Source organism: Orcinus orca, chromosome 16, assembly GCF_937001465.1.
Source record: "Orcinus orca chromosome 16, mOrcOrc1.1, whole genome shotgun sequence".
NCBI lineage: Eukaryota > Metazoa > Chordata > Mammalia > Artiodactyla > Delphinidae > Orcinus > Orcinus orca.
The window spans coordinates 10,890,080-10,910,474 of NC_064574.1; the positions used below are offsets into that span (position 1 = coordinate 10,890,080).

General features: G+C 46.6%; 1 protein-coding gene across 7 annotated transcripts in view; it reads left to right on the forward strand.

Annotated features, from left to right (window-relative positions):
• ATP9A (ATPase phospholipid transporting 9A (putative)) overlaps window positions 1–20,395 on the forward strand; it is a 136,586-nt gene that overhangs the window by 60,392 nt on the left and 55,799 nt on the right. For 6 of the 7 annotated variants that reach the window (XR_004478679.2, XR_004478678.2, XR_004478680.2 and 3 more), the window contains exons 10-14: window positions 4,131–4,207; window positions 5,728–5,888; window positions 8,240–8,382; window positions 9,378–9,490; window positions 20,120–20,332. Coding sequence is in view for 4 of the 7 variants with exons in the window: in XM_049699163.1 (XP_049555120.1) it covers window positions 4,131–4,207; window positions 5,728–5,888; window positions 8,240–8,382; window positions 9,378–9,490; window positions 20,120–20,332 (707 nt within the window). In the remaining 3 variants the exon portion in view is untranslated. The remainder of the gene's footprint in view (window positions 1–4,130; window positions 4,208–5,727; window positions 5,889–8,239; window positions 8,383–9,377; window positions 9,491–20,119; window positions 20,333–20,395) is intronic. The other variant, XM_033411223.2, reaches the window with a different exon arrangement.

A 20,395-nucleotide genomic window follows, 5' to 3' on the forward strand; every position in this document is an offset into this window, starting at 1 on the left:
CTTCTCTTGTTGCGGAGCAAGGGCTCTAGGTGCGCGGGCTTCAATAGTTGTGGCACTCGGGCTCAGTAGTTGTGGCTCGCGGGCTCTAGAGCGCAGGCTCAGTAGTTGTGGTGCACGGGCTTAGTTGCTCTGTGGCATGTGGGATCTTCCCAGACCAGGGCTTGAACCCGTGTCCCCTGCATTGGCAGGTGGATTCTTAACCACTGCACCACCAGGGAAGCCCCAGAGAGGGTTTAAGCCCTGTGTCATGTTGCACCTGGCAGAGACAGGACTGAAATTCAAGGATGCCTGTGACATACCCGTCTCCTTCCCAGGCAGTAATGTGAACAGTGCACACTTCATTTCTTGCAGTCAGGGTAGTGGTTACTTCTGGGTGGGTGGGGTAGGGGTGACTGACGGTTTGTTTGGTTAGGCACTGGTTTTGATAATATTCGATAAGAAATACATGTTTACATGTCTGGTGTTCATTCTGGTAATTTTCTTCTTTCCTTCCTTCCTGCTTTCCTTCTTTCCATGCAGCAAACCTTTATTGAGCACTTATTTATAATAATGCCAAGCTCCATTGCTAGGTCCTAGTGCTGTGGTATACCAGAAGACCCTTGTTTCCACCTTCATGGATTTATAACTTACTCTAAACTTAATATAAATTGCAGAGGAGATGGGAGGAAGTGGGAGTGAGTTCTCTGGATTTCCTCTGAAACCAGTGAGAAGGAAAGTGATTTAGTGAAAACGTGGGGAATTTGGAAGGTGGAGGGAATGAGTGAAGAGGCTTCTCAGCCTCAATTTCAGAGATTAACAGTAATAAGTCTTATTTATCAGACACTTTTTATTTTCCAAGTGTTTTGCTTCTGTTCTCTTGTTTTGGTCTCACAACATTAAATGAGGACAATTAATGGAATGAAGAATTGAGTCTCAGAGAGGTCAAGCGACTTGCCTAAGATCACACAGCCTTGGAGAGATCATCTCCTGGGAGGAGGAGAATGGAAGGCAAATTGGGATCTTGAAGATGGAAAAAAGATTTCAAACAGTTCATCAGAAATGTACTGTGAAGTTAAAATATGCATTTTTCCACTTGTCTGAATTCTTCTCTTTGTGTTTGGTGATGTGGGAAGGGAGAGAGAGTGGCGATTCCTGATCCAGTGGCACTGCTTGCCATGCCCTTCAGTGAACGTGTGTTTTCGAGTGAGTCTGAGGAGCTGGACCGTTACCATTTCCTTAGCTGGCCTCAGTTTCCCCTGCTTCTCACCAAGTAGATGTCTGACTGCGCTCTGCTTCTAATGTAACCTCGGCATTAAATGCAAGCCGTTTCCTCCTGGGGCTCAACTCCAGGAGCAGCCATCAGGAGTAATCTTAATTATATGAGATTTCGCTTCTCTGTTCCCTTTAGAATCTAACTCCTGTGTCTTGGTCACTCAGCTGTTATCAGTTGGAAATTTAAAGAATTAAAAAGCTTGCCAGGCAATGCTAAGGGTCCAGCTGCGTTGGCTGGCATCAGTCTGTAGAGGATGCAGTTGCCGTGGTAACCCCACACTGTGCTGCTAAGCTGAGGAGTCACTGGGGCGAAGATAGGGAAGGGGGTGGGGGAGGCCAGGGAGGTGTTGGCAGAGAAGGAGCCTGGGTATTGTGGATCCCAGTTCTTCTCAGACTCTCTGTGGAGGGGGACCAGTTTCTTGTCCCCCCGGCCCCACCCGTAATCTGTAGCAGATGGATCTGTGACCCTGCTGTGTGTGACCAGCATGCAGGTCACGCCACGTGCGTCTGATAATGCCCAGCTGGTCTGTACCCTGTTCCTTGGGGCTTGTCCCGGGATTGCAGGCTCGAACGTCAGAACAGCGTGTAGTTGCTGTCAATGTGTCGAACACTCTTCCTCTGGGGTTCGTGGTTTATCTTGTTGTGGGTGGGGTCAGAGGAGTCACAGTGTAGGTCTGACCCCAGCACCACCCTCTTCTGGAGGGTTCCGAAGGACTTGGGGAGATACCTGACCACAGTAGCCTGGCCGGTGGGAGATCCCAGCCAGCAGGTGGAGAGGATTGCCATGGTGGGCAGGAGGCAGAGGGTGAGAGTGAGGATAAGAGTGGTGAGGGTGAGGGGGGACCGCCTAGAAAGAGGGGTCAGAGGTCTGGGGGGTGGAGGGGCATGGGTTGGGAGGTCTTCAGGGGCTACGTGGGGACCGTGATGAGCGGAGAGCAGGGGCCCGGCTAAAGGGAGCGGCCGGGCTCAACATCTGCTGGTGACACTGAGGACCGAGCAGTCAGTGGCACCAGGTCTTCTGATTTTCCAGAAGAAGCCGGAAATCCCTATGCTTTATATGAAAGTTTCTGCATTTAAAAGTTGACACCTAATTCAAAACCTGAAGAGCACTGAGCAGACCAAAGCAGTGCAGCTCTGTGCTGCTGCTGTGCTCCCTCGTGGCGGCTGAGGCCAGGGTTCGCGTCTCCTGGAGACAGTTTTGCTTTTGGGCACAGGGGGTGTTGCAGGGAAGGGCATTTCCAGTAGCCTTTGAAGGCGTGGAGATTGCCTGGTGCCAAGTGGGGGATGCTGCCCTTGGGGGCCCCTGATATTAGGACCCTCTCAAACCCTGGATGTTGGGAATTGAGACGTCTGCCCCGGGATGAGTGCCACGGCCATGCGGCTGTCCCTACTCAGCCCAGGCTCGGCTCCCACCGTCCGACCATCTGCTGGGGGGATGGGCCTGCGCTCGCGGGAGCTGCCAGCTGCCCAGGAGTGGGCAGGCGCCCTCCCCGGCCCGCCATCTGCTGAGTGCCTCTCTGGAAGGGAATTGCACTGTGCAGAACGCTGTGTGCATCAAGTCGTGGGGGACCTCAGTGTCTCCCGCCAGGAGACACAGCCCCAGCGCTTCGTCTGGGGTTGGGCTCTTTTACCAACTTTGTTTAAACCTCTTTGGTGTTCCAGGAGTGAGGGGCCAGCAGAGAGAAGGTTAGGGCTTTTCTTTATCCAGCAGAGAGACCAGATTTTTTGTATTCCTGGGGTCTTTCCTGAGAGCTTGGCAGGGCTGCCCCTTCTCATGTTTCAAGTCTCAGCTCAGATGTCCTCAACTCAGAGACAGCGTCCCTGGCCGCCCAGCACATGCCGGCAGCCTCCCCGGTCCCCTCCTGTCTGTCCTCTGCTCGTTTCATCGTGGTACCCACCTCTCTCCGTGGTTACCGGTGTCCTGCTTTCCTTCTTGACTCTCCGTCTTCCCCTCTGTGTGGAGTGTTTTCCTGGCACACACTGGAAAGGGGAGACAAATGTACATTTTTGATAGATACTGCCAATTTTCCTTCCAAAATAGGCTATTCCAATTGACACCTCAGCCAACAGCGTACATGACAGAGTCCATCCCCCCACCTCTTGGCTAACACGGAATGTTCTCAGTCTTTTGAATTTTTATTAATAGGATGGGAGGAAAAATGATTTATTTGGCATTTCTTTGGTTTTTCACTAGATGAAGCATCTTTTCTAATGTTAATTGGTCATTTGTGTTTCTTCTATAAATTGTTTACAAGAATTGATATCTTTTATTTTTAATTATGCTGGGGGGAATGGAAAAGAGGGGGTGGGGAAGTTCTCAGGAAAGAATTGTCATCTGGACAGACATCCCCCAAATGCTCTGGTTACACACCGAATCCGAAAGGAATCAGACTCCCTGGGAAGAACGTGCTCTAATAAGAGGGGTGTGTTCATAAGTTTCCATAATTGTTTATGAAGTTCTAGGCACCTCTGGAAGTCTCTACCACCTTTCCTGCTATCGGAGGCTGCAGGACCCCACAAGCCAGCGCTGACCAGTGGAACTTTTAGCAGTAGGGGGAATGTCCTGTATCTTCACTGCCCTGTATGGCCGCCACTGGCCTTATATGGCTGTTGAACCTGAAATGTGGCTAGTGAAAATGGGGGACTGTATTTTATTTCATTTTGATTGTATGTAAATGTGAATGGCCACATGTGGCTAGGGGCTTTCCTGCCCTCAGCGCGGACATAGGTCTCGGTTGGCCCCGATGTAAACTTTGCAGCATCTCACAGTGTGTGGATACTGGTTTGAGAAAATCTCCTTCTCAAGCGGGTAGGACTCTTCTGTCTGTAAGCCTGCCTGTCTGTACTCACATGTCTTTGGGTCGTTTTTCTCACCTTAGGTACTATTGTGGGTGTTGTTCTTTACACGGGCAGAGAACTCCGGAGTGTCATGAATACCTCAAATCCTCGAAGTAAGGTGCGTACAGAGTCACAGGATGTGTTTCCTTGCCAGAACTTTCTGACCTGATGTAGTTTGTTGATTGGTGTTGGTGGGGTGAGAAGCTAGATTTAAAAACAGGAACCCCTGACAGTGTGACTTCATTTATACAGACTATCTTTTCACGTGTATGTGCATAGGTACGTGTGTATATATAGATACATACGCACAGTACATGAATATGTGTTCGTATGTACAGGCAGCCTTTGGAGAGGTGATGGTTCTATTCCAGACCACCATGTAAAGTGCGTATCACAACAAAGCAAGTTACACGAATTTTTCAGTTTCCCAGTACGTTTAAAAGTTATGTTTACACTATCCTGTAGTCTGTTAAGTGTGCAGTAAAAGCATTATGTCAAAAAAACCAATGTACATACCTTATTTAAAAATACTTTATTGCTAAAAAATACTAACTATCCTCTGGCAACACAGGGTTGCCACACACCTTCAATTTGTAAAAAACCTCAGTATCTGCTAAGCTCACGGCAGTTAAACAAGGACTGCTTGTAAATGAATACATAATGTTTTAAAAGCTTTTAAAATGAACTGATGAGTCCTTACTGTTTGCCACGTCTTGTGCGGCATCCTTCACGTGCACCTCATTTAATCCTTACGCCCGCCTGTGAGCACAGGTGCTCTGCAGCCTCATCTTATAGAGGAGAAATGGCCTGGAGAAGGACCACGCTCTGGCCAAGCTGTGTAGACCTGGCTTCAAACCCACGCTGAGCTGCTGCGGCAGGGCAAGCGGAGTCAGCTCTGCGGTCTGCCTGATGGCCCTGTTACTGCTCCCTTCCCACCGGCACCCTCCCTCCCAGCTCCACCCCCTCCCCCAGTTTCTTAGAGTCAGAATATTGCAGAGTGGTCTTCTTTGTCAATACTGTGAACAGATGCCAGTCATTTCACCCTGCCATTACAACCCCCATGACGACCTTCGTTATTACAACTATAAATGTCACCTATTTGATGTTTTAGCTGTATCGGGGCCATGTTTCTGCGAAGTGATGGGTTTCATGTGCTGGTTCCATTTTTAAAGAATATACATTAAAATAAGTATGTAGTCATTAAAATACTAACATTCACGAATGCAGCACCTAAAAATCAGGGGCCACCAGTGGTGTGTGCCCTGAATTTCCAGGCCATAGGGAATTAGTGCGTGGTGCGCTGCGCAGAGTCGTAGGACTGAGTCATCTTACAGGTTGCCGTGTAGGATGGTAGAGGCCACGCAGTGCACAGCATCGCTGAAGGCAGCAGTAACCCACTTATGTGATTCCAAGGCTAAATCTAAATTCATTAAGAAAAAATCGAAATCAGATTCACTGAAGTCCCTTGGATGTCTGTTAGCCCGTGGAGCCCAGCGTTCCCACCCAAAGATGTGGGGATCCATGGAGCCCACGGTCTTGCCCGAGGTAGAGGTGTTCACGGGGGAAGGACCCGTTCTCCGGGCGGGCTGTGGGTTGCACCAGCGAATCACAAGCTTCGCCCTGTGCGCTGTCCCACAGATTGGCCTGTTTGACCTGGAAGTGAACTGTCTAACAAAGATCCTCTTCGGAGCTTTGGTGGTGGTGTCTCTGGTCATGGTCGCCCTCCAGCACTTCGCCGGACGTTGGTACCTACAAATCATCCGCTTCCTCCTTTTGTTTTCCAACATCATTCCCATCAGGTAAGCAGAGAACAAGCTTGTGTTTAAGTGCTGCAACATTTGCTTCTCTCTCTTCATCCAAAGGTCATGGTTTTGCGGTTTTGAGAAGGAGCTGGGCCCTTTTGTAGAGTGATGACCAAGGACAGGCAGGGTCAAGAGTGTAGGCGGCGCTCTGGCCGGAGCACTGGATGGGCACATTCCTCCCTGAACCATCCTTTCTGGAATTACTCTCTGCTCAAAAGATCTGGCCTTGCCCAGTCTCAGTGTACGCTGGACATGCCATTTAGGTTTCATCTGATTTACCAGCCCCAGGAGGTTGGTGGTGACTGGTGGGAGTGCTGTGTTGGGAAGGATTCTGAGCCTGAGTCAGGACTCACGGGGCTTGATTAGCAGTGGAAGCTTGGTGGCACATGCCAGACAATTGTTCGCCTACCTCATTTGAAGGCTGGATAAATGGTTAAAATATATATATATATATATATATAAAATAAAGTAATAGATGGACATAGTAGAAAAAAAAATTCACAGTAGCCAAAGAATAAAATAAAAATCATCTCTAATCTCACAACTAAGTGATAATTGCTGTTAATGTTTTGGGATATATGTTTTCTAGATGGCTTTCTATTTTAGAAAAAGGAGAATTTGTTCTACATAAAAATCCACTCCCACCCACCACTTTTTTTTTCTAACAAAAGGATGTGTTGCAGATAACTTTTCACATCAAATATACTTGCACACCGTCATTTATTAGAACTGCTGTAGTATGTATTCTATGCCTGATAATTTATTTAGACCCGTATTGTTGGATGCTTGTTTCTACTTTTTCCCCATAATAAATGATCAGTAAATAATTATAAAACAAGCCATATCTTTTTCCCTCAGACTTCTAGTGCTTATGATCTCTCTCTTACACTTGATCTGTTGCCCTGTATTTTGTCTTGCTCTTTTGTGTATTTACATCATCCCAGCTGGACTTTGTCTTTTTCCGAAGGCAGAGATTGTGGTTTTGGTGCAACAACGTGACTAGAAGAAGGAGATTGAACCCCAGGCTAGTGTGCTCTGGGTGATGGTTTCAAAGAATAAATAAGTCTAATTTACTGCTAACAAAAGAGTGTTTGTGCTGTAAATGTTGTGTATAATTGTAGTCTTTAGAGTGCTGTCTACAACATGACTGAAAATCGGTGCATTGAATCTGCATACGGGCCAGGGCTAGCCAGTGAAATAGTTAGCAATTTAATCAGTTTATAGGATTATGAATGAATTTGAAGATTTCTTTTTATTGTTTGCAATGAAATATTTAAAAATGAGTATAACACAGGGACTTCCCTGGTGGCGCAGTGGTTAAGAATCCGCCTGCCAATGCAGGGGACACAGGTTCGAGCCCTAGTCCGGGAAGATTCCACATGCCATGGAGCAACTAAGCCCGTGCGCCGCAACTACTGAGCCTGTGCTGTAGAGCCCGCGTGCCACAACTACTGAGGCCCGCGTGCCTACAGCCCGTGCTCTGCAACAAGAGAAGCCACCACAATGAGAAGCGAGCGCACCACAGCTAAGAATAGCCCCTACTCACCACGACTACAGAAAGCCCGTGTGCAGCAACGAAGAACCAACACAGCCAAAAATAAATAAATTTAAAGAAATGAGTATAGGACATGAAAAGGAATATTATTCAGCCTTAAAAAGGAAGGAAAAAAAAAAAGGAAGGGAATTCTGACACATGCTGCAACATGGATGAACCCTGAAAACATTATGCTAAGTGAAATGAGCCAGACACAAAAGAGCAGATCATGTGTGACTCCACAGTACGAGACCCCCAGAGCAGTCAAATTCGTAGAGACAGAGAGGAGAATGGTGCTTGCTGGGGGCTGGAGAAGGGGAGATGGGGAACTGCTGTTTAATGGGTATAAAATTTCAGTGTAGGAAGATGAAAAGGTCCTGGAGATGGATGGTGATTATGGCCCCATAACGATGTGAACGTACTTGATATCATTGAACTGTACGCTTCAGATGCTTTAAATGGTAAATGTGACGTTATGTATATTTTACCGCAATGTAAAACATGAATAAGGTATCAAAAATACATTAGCTCAGAGGACGACTATTTTTTCTTTTTTTAAGTAAGGCTAAAACAACTACCTTTTCGATATTTTAAAAGTATCTTAAATTTTTATATTTTATTTTGGTCCGTAACAGAATCGCTTCATGGAAATTTGATAGTGGTGTTGAATCTGTGGATTCAGCCCCAGCAGTGTGCTTCTACAGGGGGTGATTCCAGATGTTATGGCACAAACGATGTGCATTTAGAGTCCTTGTTGAGATACAGGCAGTCTTACGTTTATCCCGTTAACCTGTGTGCTCTGGTTCTCTGACAGTCTGCGTGTGAACCTGGACATGGGCAAGATCGTGTACAGCTGGGTGATTCGCAGGGATTCAAAAATCCCCGGGACCGTGGTTCGCTCCAGCACGATTCCCGAGCAGCTGGGGAGGATTTCCTACCTACTCACAGATAAGACCGGTGAGTTTCCTGTGGCCCTCGCAGGATTCAAGGTCAAAGAAGGTGCTTGGAATCTCTTTCTGGAGGTGTTAGAGATGCATGCTGCTGCACTTTTATTTTCTTCATCTTTTGATGATGACAGACTATTTGGTGGTGATGATGATGATGATGATAGCAGCACAGCCGTACTTCCTGCTAATTATGTACAAAAGCACCGTTCTGGGTATTTTTAGTCACTTACTTAATCCCCCCCCCCGGTGTTGTGAGTTTGGGGTATTAAGTGACTTGGTGGTTAAGCGACTTGTCAGGAGCACATAGTGGCAGAAGCAGGCTTTGAACTCAGTCAGTCTGGCTTCAAGTCCTGACCTTGAAACCACACCTCAAAATACTGCTCCACAGTTTAACATCTGTCAAGTTACGAGGTTGTCGTAGTGGTCGAGAGCAAGTGCGGAGTGGGGAGACCTGGGTTTTAGCTTCCTCTCTACCAGTCAGTGAGCATGGGATAAGAGGGAATCTATTGCAAAGATTCGGGAAATCAGAGCAAAACTAGGTTTCAGGAAGAAGAAGAACCAGGAAAGTTCTGGCTGTGTCAGCATCAGGACCCCTGGGATGGTCTCCTGACTTGACTCGACTCACCCTCTGTCGATATGCCCGTCTGCTCAAGGTTTAGATTCCTTCAAGATAGAATCTGATTGGCCTCATGTATGTCACGTGCTGCCCTCTTGGCCAATGGAATGAGTCAGGCACCCTGATTGACGCTTCCTCTGGACCATCCCAGGGAATGAGGGTGATAATTCCCCCTGGAAACCTGGGGTTCTATTTTCAGAAGAAATTCTGGGATTCCAGGCTGACAAAATATCACAGGTGTCTCATCCAGCAGGAGCAGTGCTGCAACCAGTCTGTGACATATAGTAAACTCTCAAAAAAAAAAAAAAAAAGCCAAATAGCTATCATTACTGTTAATAATAATAAGAGCTCCATGCTGTAGGCAGTTACTGATCTGTCTTGTGTTTCAGGAACTCTTACCCAGAATGAGATGGTTTTCAAACGGCTCCATCTAGGCACCGTGGCCTATGGCCTCGACTCAATGGATGAAGTACAAAGCCACATTTTTAGTATTTACACCCAGGTAAAGCCTTCTGTTTTGATACCCAAACAATTTTTACATTTATTAACACCTATATTGAGAAGAATTCATAATACCATATGGTTCACGCATTAAAAGTGTACAGTTTGGTGTTTTTTTGTATACTCAGAGTTGTGTAACCATCACCACAGTCAATTTCATCTTCATCACCCCAAAAGGAAGCCCTGTACCCATGGACAGTCAGTCACTCCTCACTTCCCCCAACCCCACCTTTCCTTCCAAACCCCTGGCAACCACTAATGCTTCACGTTTTGAATAGACCTGCATTTGAGGTTTTTGCCCCATCTTCCTCGTCCCCAGGGTTAATCTACTGAAATACTAATGGATACTGGGGAAAACATAAGAAAAAATTATTTGCTAGTAACTGGTGCCAGAAAGAACTTTGAGAACCTGATGGTTGGTTTTCCTTCAGGTTTACAAACATGCTTACTTTTTCCTTTTCCCCTGTTATGAGCCAAAACAGCATAATTAATGGGCTGCTTGTGACATAATCACGGTATAACCGATCAGCTTTAGTTCCTCATCTCTTTCCAACTCAGCAGTCTCATGGAAGAAATTATCAGAGATGATGGTCAACTTATCTGTTCCTGATTTTCCCCCCACTACAAGGTTTTTCAAAACCGGTCATTTTTTTTTAGAGAAAGGTATTACTTGTAAGTGTCCTAAGAGTCCTGAGAAATTAGACCAGCGGGTCCCCCACCTTGGCTGCTCATCAGAATTACTGGCGATGTTTTAAAAACAGAGTAAAAACAAAACAAAAGACATTAACTTGGGTCTGCTATCCTAGAGATTCTGACTCATTAAGAGGACAGGAGAGTCTGGGCTCCTGTGTTTTAAAAGAAAGATGACAGGGGGCTTCCCTGGTGGCGCAGTGGTTGAGAGTCCGCCTGCCGATGCAGGGGACACGGGTTCGTGCCCTGGTCCACAAAGATCCCACATGCCGTGGAGCGGCTGGGCCCGGAGCCTGTGCTCCGCAGTGGGAGAGGCCACAGCAGTGAGAGTCACGCGTACTGCAAAAAAACAAAAAAAGAAAGATGACAAAACAAACAAATCCCTTGGTAATTCTGAGACATACCCAGGGCTAAGATGGACTGCATTAGACCAGCTACATGTCATGACACTTGTTTGGGGGCAATAGAATAAAAAGGCCATGTTTTGCTTAAATTTGTCCAAATAGATAATGATTCCATAGTCAGAAGGCCAATTAAAAATGTATTCTTGTGTAAGAGTTAGAGGTGGACTCTCTAAATGCTTTGTGATACAATTATAGTCTCAACATTTAATTTTCCGGAATGTTCGCTAGCCTGCACACCTGGATTTCCGGGGTATCTCCTGAAAATGGCAGGGCAGGGGATAGTGTGGAAGTGGGGGTGGATTTTAAGTGGAGAACAGTTTGTTTGATCCATGTCACGTCATCACCTGCTACCAGCCACGAAGCCCTTGTCATTCATTCTTCTAGGCTCCCTGTGTGGGCATCGTGGCTTGTCCCCAAACGGTCCATTGTCCTTCTTCAGAGGTGGACTTTAAGACTCTTAAAAAGTCACAAGGACTTGGTTGGACTGAGAGGAAAAGCCACAGTCAGCCCCTGGTTCCTTTCTCTCTCTCTGACCCGTCTTCCTCTGTGAGGTGACGTGGTGTCCGTGCTGGGCTCTGTGTGTCACTCTCTAGGTGGTTCCAGTCTTATCCAGCTTCTGTCACCTTATTGAAGCTGATGCCTCCCACGTCTGTGTCAGCCCGACCAGGAGCTTCACCCTGGAATACACCCGCATACTGGGCATCACCGCTTGTGGGTCATGAGGACGGTGCACCCACCATCCCGACATTTTTCCTGTACGCTTGCTTCTCTAAGCTGTTCTTGTTTTAGTAAGCACCACTCCCGTTTACCCTGTTAGCTCCGTCCAGGGATTTGGGAAGTGCCCCTGCTTCCTGCCCCGTGACCGCCTGCCTTCAGTCGTGGCCCTGCTACCCCCAGATCACCTGTTTGGCCTTTCGTCTTCATCCCCTCTCGCTCTCTAGACAGGAACTACACTCTCCCTTGCCTGGCTGTCTGCAGTGAGCCCCCTGCAGGCTTTCCCTGTTTCCCTCCTGGGAGCACAGGATCACCCTCGTACTGGCAGCTCCCTCGCAGGGTCTGAGGCTTCCACGTGGTCCAGCAAGGCCTGCATCCCCTGCTGCCACCTCTCCCGCTGTCCGCTCTCTCCTCCCGCTCACCCCGTTACGCCACTGCCTGCAGCATTCAGGGCAAGGTGAGCAGCCTCGTTTCTGTGTCTTGGAATATTCTTCCCTCTGAACCGTCGGTCCCAGTGCCTCCCGGGCCCCTCTTGAGGGGCCAGTGTGCGGATCGTTATGCCTCTCAGCACCTGGCTGAACCCCGCCTGCCTCTCAGCCCTGTCTCAGCGGTGCTGGCTGCCGACGGTCACGTTACACAGCTTCGTAGCCCTTGGGGTGCACCCCGGCAGAAGGCACACCCCTGCCTATGCTGGTGGTATTTTTTAATTTTTAATTTTTTAATTTTTTTTTGCGGTACGCGGGCCTCTCACTGCTGTGGCCTCTCCCGTTGCGGAGCACAGGCTCCGGATGCGCAGGCTCAGCGGCCATGGCTCACGGGGCTCAGCCGCTCCGCGGCATGTGGGATCTTCCCAGACCGGGGCACAAACCCATGTCCCCTGCATCGGCAGGCGGACTCTCAACCACTGCGCCCCCAGGGAAGCCCGCTGCTGGTGGTATTTTTAAGAGCTTGTGGTATTGACAGAAGCCGTCCTTTCTCAGGATATTTGTGTAGTTCAGCTTTTGTAGCCCATTTTTGGTTTAGCACAGATAACACTGTGTAAAGTCTTAAAAGTTCTTACCGTGAACTCCTTTTTTTTTTTAGTTTTTATTTATTTATTTAATTTTTGGCTGCTTTGGGTCTTTGTTGCTGCGCACGGGCTTTCTCTAGTTGTGGCGAGCCGGGGCTACTCTCCGTTGTGGTGCGTGGGTTTCTCATTGCGGTGCCTTTTCTTGCTGTAGAGCACTGGCTCTAGGCTTCCAGGCTTCGGTAGTTGTGGCATGCGGGCTCAGTAGTTGTGGCTCGTGGGGCCTAGAGCGCAGGCTCAGTAGTTGTGGCGCACAGGCTTAGTTGCTCCGCGGCATGTGGGATCTTCCCTGACCAGGGATCGAACCTCTGTCCCCTGCATTGGCAGGCAGATTCTTAACCACTGTGCCACTAGGGAAGTCCTTAACATGGACTCTTAACTCATCACCCTTCCTCAGTGGAAGCTCGTAAATGGATTTGCCCGTCCCGGCCTTGGGTTTAAAGTAGCTGAGTGTGATGGGGAAAGACCGAGGCTGGTGTGCACACTCCACCCCCTGAGGCCACGTGCATCCTTCTCTCGGGATATCGAAAAGCCCTGCGGTAAACACATGACTACTTTTGTGATGACAAGTACGAAGGCTCTCCTGTGGTTTTTAAACAGCTTTATTGAGGTATAACATATATACCATAAAATTCAGCCACGTTAACTGTAGTATTCAGTGATTTTTTTAGGTAAATTTACAAAGTTGTGGAACCATCCCCACAATCCAGTGTTAGACCACCACCCCAGATGATTCTCCCGAGCCCACTGCAGCCATTCATCTGACTTTCAGAGTTTAATAATAGGATGTTATAACAGTGTCTCCTAAGGTGGAGTATTTGGAACTCCTGGCTCAGATCGCTAGGGACAGAGTCAGAATCTCTAGGAGTGGTGCGTGGACCTACAGTTTTAACAAGTGAACCAGGTGATTCCAAAGTAAAACAGAGTTTGAGAATAGCTACTGCACATCTGAGGTTCGCCCTTATTTTTCAGAATGTCAGTGTCTAAATTTGTGGACTCCAAAACAGAGTTTGCCAGGAGACCCATTGAGGTGCAGGAGGAAAAGATTAGAATGTCTATTCACATTTCATTTTCATCTTCAAAATTACAGCAAAATTTAACCTTTACTAATAGCTTTAAGATTGACCCTGGGACCCCCACTCCATATATCAGATGAACTTTTATCAGGCACAGTCCTTGAGGTGTCCTGCGAAAGGAGTTGGAATTCTACGCTTGTTTATTTTCAGAACATTGAAATTCAGATTGTCTTTTATGAGTGTCCAGGTGACTGGTTTTAGGGATGTTATTTAACTAAAGTAATCTCGTAAAGAGGAAAGAGGGCAGGTGGCTTTACAAGATTCCTGCAGGGAAACTCCAGACGATCAATACAAGCCCAAGTAAACCACAAGGAAATGGCCAACATGTTATGAGATAAACCCATGACAGGCTAAGGAGATGTGATGATTTTTCCTCTGCCTTATTCACTTACTTATTGGCACCTTAGAAAAACTGAGAGAGAATTCACAAACCATAACATTTACCCATTAAGTGTACAGGTCAGCGTTTTTTAGTATATTCTCAACATGGTGCAGTCGTCACTGCTATCTCATTTCAGAATGTTTTCACCAACCCAAAGAGGGACCCCCGATCTCTTAAGACTCCACCCCTACCCCAGCCCCTGGCACCCACCCGTCTACTATTTGTGTCTGTGGTTTGCCTGTTCTGGACATTTCAGGTGAAGGGAATCAATCAGTACCTTTTGCACCTGGCTTATTTCACGTGGCATGGCACCCCAAGGTTGCAGCACGTGTCAGCGCTTCATGCCCCGTATGACAGATATGACAGTTTGAATCTATAATTTTAAATAATTTACATAATCATAATTTAAAATTTATAATTCTCAGTGCCCCTTACCCTGAGTATATGTTATTTTGAGGTATCAGCTAATTCTGTGAAATATGCTGTTTTCATTTTTATCACATCATTTTAGAATTTTTTTGTTGTTTCATAATGCACAATACAATATTTATACAATTTAAATATACACGTGTGGAAGGTACTTAAATTTTTTCTCAACACGTTCAAAGTATTTTGAGACGAATATTCTTTATTACCTGGAATATGTAGTCATCTGTTTTATTTTACTCCCCTCAGCAAGTGGAAATATCTTTAACTTTTATTAACATATGTATCTGAACAAAAATGGATGAGTGTGGGAAGTGGGGGGCTCGTGGTGTGCTGTATCAGAGAAGCCCAAGACCAAGAGCGCTCTTCTAGGCTGTTTTGTACATGTGAATTCTTATTTTTCAAAAAAACATAGTTCACATTATTTCACGTATTTTGATCTGTGAACTGTGATTTTTCGCTTAACGTTTTGTCTCTGATATTGTTTTAGTATTTGTTAGAGTTGGAATTTACTGAGCGTTTTTTTCCTTTTCTTTTTAATGAGTGTGTTGGTGAATGTGTGAGTTTGTGGTTTACTTTCCTGCACAAGGTATATACACACAGGATGCATTGGGTTGGCAGTGCTTGCTGTGTCCCAGATAGTGTCCCTCTTGCTTTCTGCATCCATAGGAAACAGAGAAGGTTACGTTTTCTCGAGGAAGAATCTTTTGTGTTGTGTTTTTCTCTGGGACACAGAGCTTACTTTGTTTTTTACTGATTTAAAAAATTCCTAATACTTTCTTAGGGTACATTTTTTTTTTTCCTGCAGAAAAAATAAACAACATGGATAAGTACAAATAAAAATCACTGAAATCACCTGTATTCACATCACTCAGTGATAGCCAGTGTTAACACCTGGGTGTATAAAATGCCAAGCTATTTCTCTGCCTTTGTGTCTGAGGAGATGTGTACTTTGTTTCTCTTTCTCTCTCTTCCTTTTTTTCTTTTCAACAAGAAGGCATCATATTTTTGTAATTCTTTTGAACTAGAGTTGAGCATCAAAACTGTAAAGTTTAAAAATATGTATATATGCCTGGGCCCTACTCTATTCTTTAAGTGTCAGAGGCCCAAGCATATATATATATATATATATATATATATATATATATACTTCTTAAAATCTTTACTGGTTATTCAGAGAGGCATTTCTGGTTAAGAACCACTGTTGGAATAACACTGTCCAGTTTCTTTCTTTTCACGTATGTCATGATTATGATCCTTTTTAATGGTTTTATAATAGGGCCAGGACTAGGGTAGGGTTAAGGAGAGTGAGGCATGCACCCAGGGAGCACAACTTATCGAGATGGCAAGAAAACGCCGTCATCAAGACAAATCATACTGTAATGCAGTACTTAAAAAACTCAAAATTCATGCGAAAAATCCAAACGTTAAATTGACAGTATCCAATTCAGCATTCGCACAGTTTGGCCTCACCATCCTCACCCCGGTTTTACGGTGGCAGTGGCTTCATGTCCGGTTCTCAGCCTTGGCATATTGACATCTGGGCTGGATAATTTTTTGCTGTGGGGACCACCCTGTGCACTGTAGGGTGTTCAGCAGCATCCTTGCCCTCTACCATCTCGATGCCTGTAGCACACTCCCCCGGCACCTGCTTTGTCACACCCTCGAGTATCTCCAGACGCTGCCCAGTGGGGGGCAAAGTCTCCCGAGTTGAGAACCCCTGTGTAATACATGGTTCAGTTTCAACGAATTGAAATTTGTTGCCTCTGTCGTGCGGAAAGCTGTGTACTGTTAAGCAGTAAACGTTGTGTTGTGTTTATGCAGTCACTTAGCGTGTAAGACAGTTGATTCACTTGGAAGTGGTAGCTCTAAGCCTGTCTCTGTGGAGGTGGACCTTTGAGGTTAATGAGTTACCAGCTCTGAGCTCAATTTGGGGAGTGAAGGGGGCCTATTGAAACAGGAATTCCTTCTCTTCAATAGTGTATTTTTACCAGTTGCAACCCATCCATCATATCTGGTAACATTATGAGTGTTCGTAAGGGGTGATGTTTTCATTGCATTTGGAAAGAAAATTGATATTCATGGTGACTCGGCATTTAATTTCTGTATTACTGTTTCCTGAAATACAGGCTGGAGTTCTCATTGGGAAATGTCCCTGCCATGGATTACTAATGAGAAATGGAGGCCTGTTTTTTCCACTGAATCTCCATATCTCATTTGTTGGCTGGGCTGCCCTAGGATGACCAAAACATCACAAGGTGCGAGATATGCACCGAAGGGCCCAAGTCAGAGGCCTTTGTGGACGGAGGTCTTGATTCTTCACCCAACTTCTGAGCTCACACGGGGCCATTTGCCTCCCTCCTTGAGGGGGCCAGGGGTCCCCCAGGGAAGAAAGAGTTGTAGCCTGTCTCTGTGGATACCACATCTGTTTTTATTTTCCCCCGGTATTTTTTAAGTAAGAAGAAATGTGTGTAGGTTAAAGGGCCTATGGGGAGGAGGCTAGAGATAAACACTGTACAATGTGAAACTCTTCCATATGGGGAATGTGAGGATGTTTGAGGACTGGGCCTCAATACGAATACTAGCTGAGCTCCTGGTAATTACCAGTGCCTTCATGATATATGTGGATTGCCATTTGGTGTGTGGATAAGCCTTTTATTTGCAAATTAAAAGAGAATTTCAGAATCAATGGTTATGACCCCTCTTCCCTGAAACAGTAGGAAAGTGGGATAAGTATCAGTTTAAGAGAGAGAGAAATGAACGTGGAGATAGTAAACCAGTCTGCCTGTGATGTTGGTCCAGTTCAATCACCATCATTTTCTAGTTTGTTGTCAAATGGTTCCCTGATCTGAGAGTGAGGTCTTTGCAAAACTCTGGGCTGTTTCTCTTTTTCGCCTTGCCCTAGTGTGGTTTCACCTGGAATGCAAAACCCCAAAGCTCTGTGTTATCCCACATTTGAGATATGAGTGGAAATACTTGACTTCTGTAGACAGAATCAGATTGCTTCTAAAATCCGAAGGTTTGTGGAAGATGCCCTGAACTCAGCCTTTCATTCAGATCCACCGTTAACTAAAACTTGCCAGCCAGAGCAATTACTTTGTCAAAGGTCTTGTTATTGCTCCTAATGTTAAGTAATAATTTGGTCCAGGTGCTGGGGAATGTGGGCAAAAAAATGAAGACATGCGTCCATGGCTAGAACATAAATTACAGAGTTTAGAAAAAATGTTCTTGATTTAGTCTGTCCCGGAGAGGGAACCTTTCTGTAAATCTTCAGTCCTCGTTATAATTTTAAAGTTAAATTCTTTATGATTAAAAGCACTTGGCAAATAATGATTCATTTAAACTGTAGTTCTGATATATTACTCTAATTATTGTTACCATGCCGTGCCCTTTGGCCTGGAAGTGAAACTCGTGTCCTCTTGACACCAGAGGTTAACAGAGCAGGAAGCCGGAGCAGTGTGTGTGCCTGCATGACCAGAATAATTTAGTAATTGTCTAATTACCTGAGGCGTATAATGCCACTGCTAAAAATAGTATTAAAAAATTAAATGAAAGTCGTTTTCTTGTTTCTCATAACCCATCTGTTCTCCATTTTGGGCAACCATGTGTTCATGGGTATGAAACGTGATTCATTCTAAAAGATCGGATGGCTTCTGCTCTGTTGGATAAAATATGTTTTTAATGGAACACAGCATTCAGTAACTTCACAAACATCTCCAGCTTCCGAGACTCAGTTGTAGAGGCAGGAAGACTATTGTAGGTCTTTTGTCCTAAACTGTGACTTAAAATCTGGAACTGATGTTGGTCGATTTTGATATTTATTTCTTCTTAGAAATGGAAAAAAAGTTCATGACAAATGAGGACTTCTAACCAGTATCTTAGGAATATTAAGTTGTTCATTTGTTCAACAAATACCTGTTGCTAGTTACTACGGCCCTTGGTACTAGAATTCAATAGACAAGCTCTCTTTTCTCATGGTCTAACGGGAGAATTATCAGGTAAAGGATTCAGTTTTAGCCAGTGGAGACAATAACACACATGGTAATGTAGAAGCGTGGCTCCCAGTGGGGTGGGCACAGGGGGCAGCATGGATTAGGGGGCTCAGGGGAGGTGACTTTGAGGAGGAAACATTGAATGGAGACCTGAATGATGAGGTGGAGTGAGCTAGCTCTGCAGGGATGTGGGAAACAGTGTTCTAGGAAGTGGGTCCCGTAAGCGCAAAGGCCCTGAGGCAGGAAGGAGGTTGGACAGAGAGGCTAAGCAGGTGGGTCATGGGAGGGCACCTGAGTGTTTTTTATTGAACACTAACTCATAGACTGTTGACAAGTGGTCTCTTTCTAGTGGTCTTAATTTTTTATTGTCTTTTAAGGCAGTAGAACCCCTTTATTCAAAGCTAGGCCTTCATGGTACCCGGTGTGTAACAGAGATGGGTATGGGGTTGCTTGTCCTCCACGTTTGACGGTGCTGAGTGGGTTTCCCGGGATTTCTCTACTCAGCACGTGGGGTGAAAAGCACCCCCTAGCCCACTCCTCTCATTTGCGGGAAAAGGGCAGATGCCACTTGCTCAAGGTCACGCAGCTGTTCACACCCACCCGAGAATCAGGCTCAGATTTCTCAGCCTTCAGTACTCTTTTTACCATGTTGCTCAAAACCTTTTCCCCAACTTAACCCGTTAGGAGGCCAAGCTGTGTGTTGAAAGGTATGAATGAAGGAACGGATGAGGGCTGTGTAAGCAACAGAACTGCTTCTTAGACAAGAGTTAGGGTCCATGGCCAGTGTGGAAGGCAAAGCTTGAGTACTTTTAAGTTTACCCTTGAAAATCTACCCTCAGTGGACTTCTAGGTACCATTTTGCAGTGTGTCCAGCCAGCCAGGCTTCTTTCTGGTTGTTACTGATATGCTCCCCGGACCTGCCCTTGGTTGCTCGTTACCCCCTAGAGTCCCCATCCATACTGTTGAATTCATTTTTTAAAAAAATTTATTGATTTTTGGCTGTGTTCGGTCTTCGTTGCTGCGCGTGGGCTTTTCTCTCTAGTTGCGGCGGGCGGGGGCTACTCTTCGTTGCGATGCGTGAGCTTCTCCTTGCGGTGGCTTCTCTTGTTGCGGAGCACAGGCTCTAGGCACGTGGGCTTTAGTAGTTGTGGCGCATGGGCTTGGTTGCTCCGCGGCACGTGGGATCTTCCTGGACCTGAGATCGAACCCGTGTCCCCTGCATTGGCAGGCGGATTCTTAACCACTGCGCCACCAGGGAAGTCCCCTGTCTTCAATTTTAAACTGAGAGGAATGTCCGTTTAAAACAGCAGTTCTAAACCGGGCATGATTTTGGTCTCCATGAGCAATTGGCAACATCTGAAGACAGTATTCTTCTCCTGTTGCAACTGGGGGTTGCGTCTGGCATCTAGTAGATGGAGGCCAGAGAAGCTGCTAGCCATCCCACTAGGCACAGGACTCTCCCCCTGCCGCCAGCCCCAATGGAGAATTATCTCCCTCAAATGTCAGCAGTGCCGAGGTCCGGACGCCCTGGTCTGAAGCAGCCGCATCACTTGAAGTGTAATGGGGCCCCCACTCGGTCAGAGGCCCCCAGCACCACCCAAAGGAAGGCGCGTTCACAGGTCCCCAGGTAGCATCACCCACACTCACCAGGCTGTCATTTTTTTCCTCTATTTATTTTGCATTTTTGTTTTTGGCCGAACGCCCATGACCGGATCCCTGACTCGCACGCCCTCATGGCAGTGTTACTGGAGACACCCCCAGAGTGACGTGTGTTAGAGCAGCTGAAAGAGAAGCAGCGACTCCGAAGGGTCGTTCTTCTTCCTTCTCAAGGTCCTTCCGTGTCTCTGGTCATCTTCCTTGTTGATTTCCTCTTCTCCTAGCAATCCCAGGACCCGCCCGCTCAGAAGGGCCCCGCACTCACCACCAAGGTGCGGCGGACCATGGGCACCCGCGTGCACGAAGCCGTCAAGGCCATCGCGCTGTGCCACAACGTCACCCCCGTGTACGAGTCCAGCGGTGTCACCGACCAGGCCGAGGCGGAGAAGCAGTACGAGGACTCCTGCCGTGTGTACCAGGCGTCCAGCCCGGACGAGGTAAGCCCCGGCATGCGGGATGCCCTGCCCATTTCCCACCTGCTCCAGGTGGGGCCACCTGTC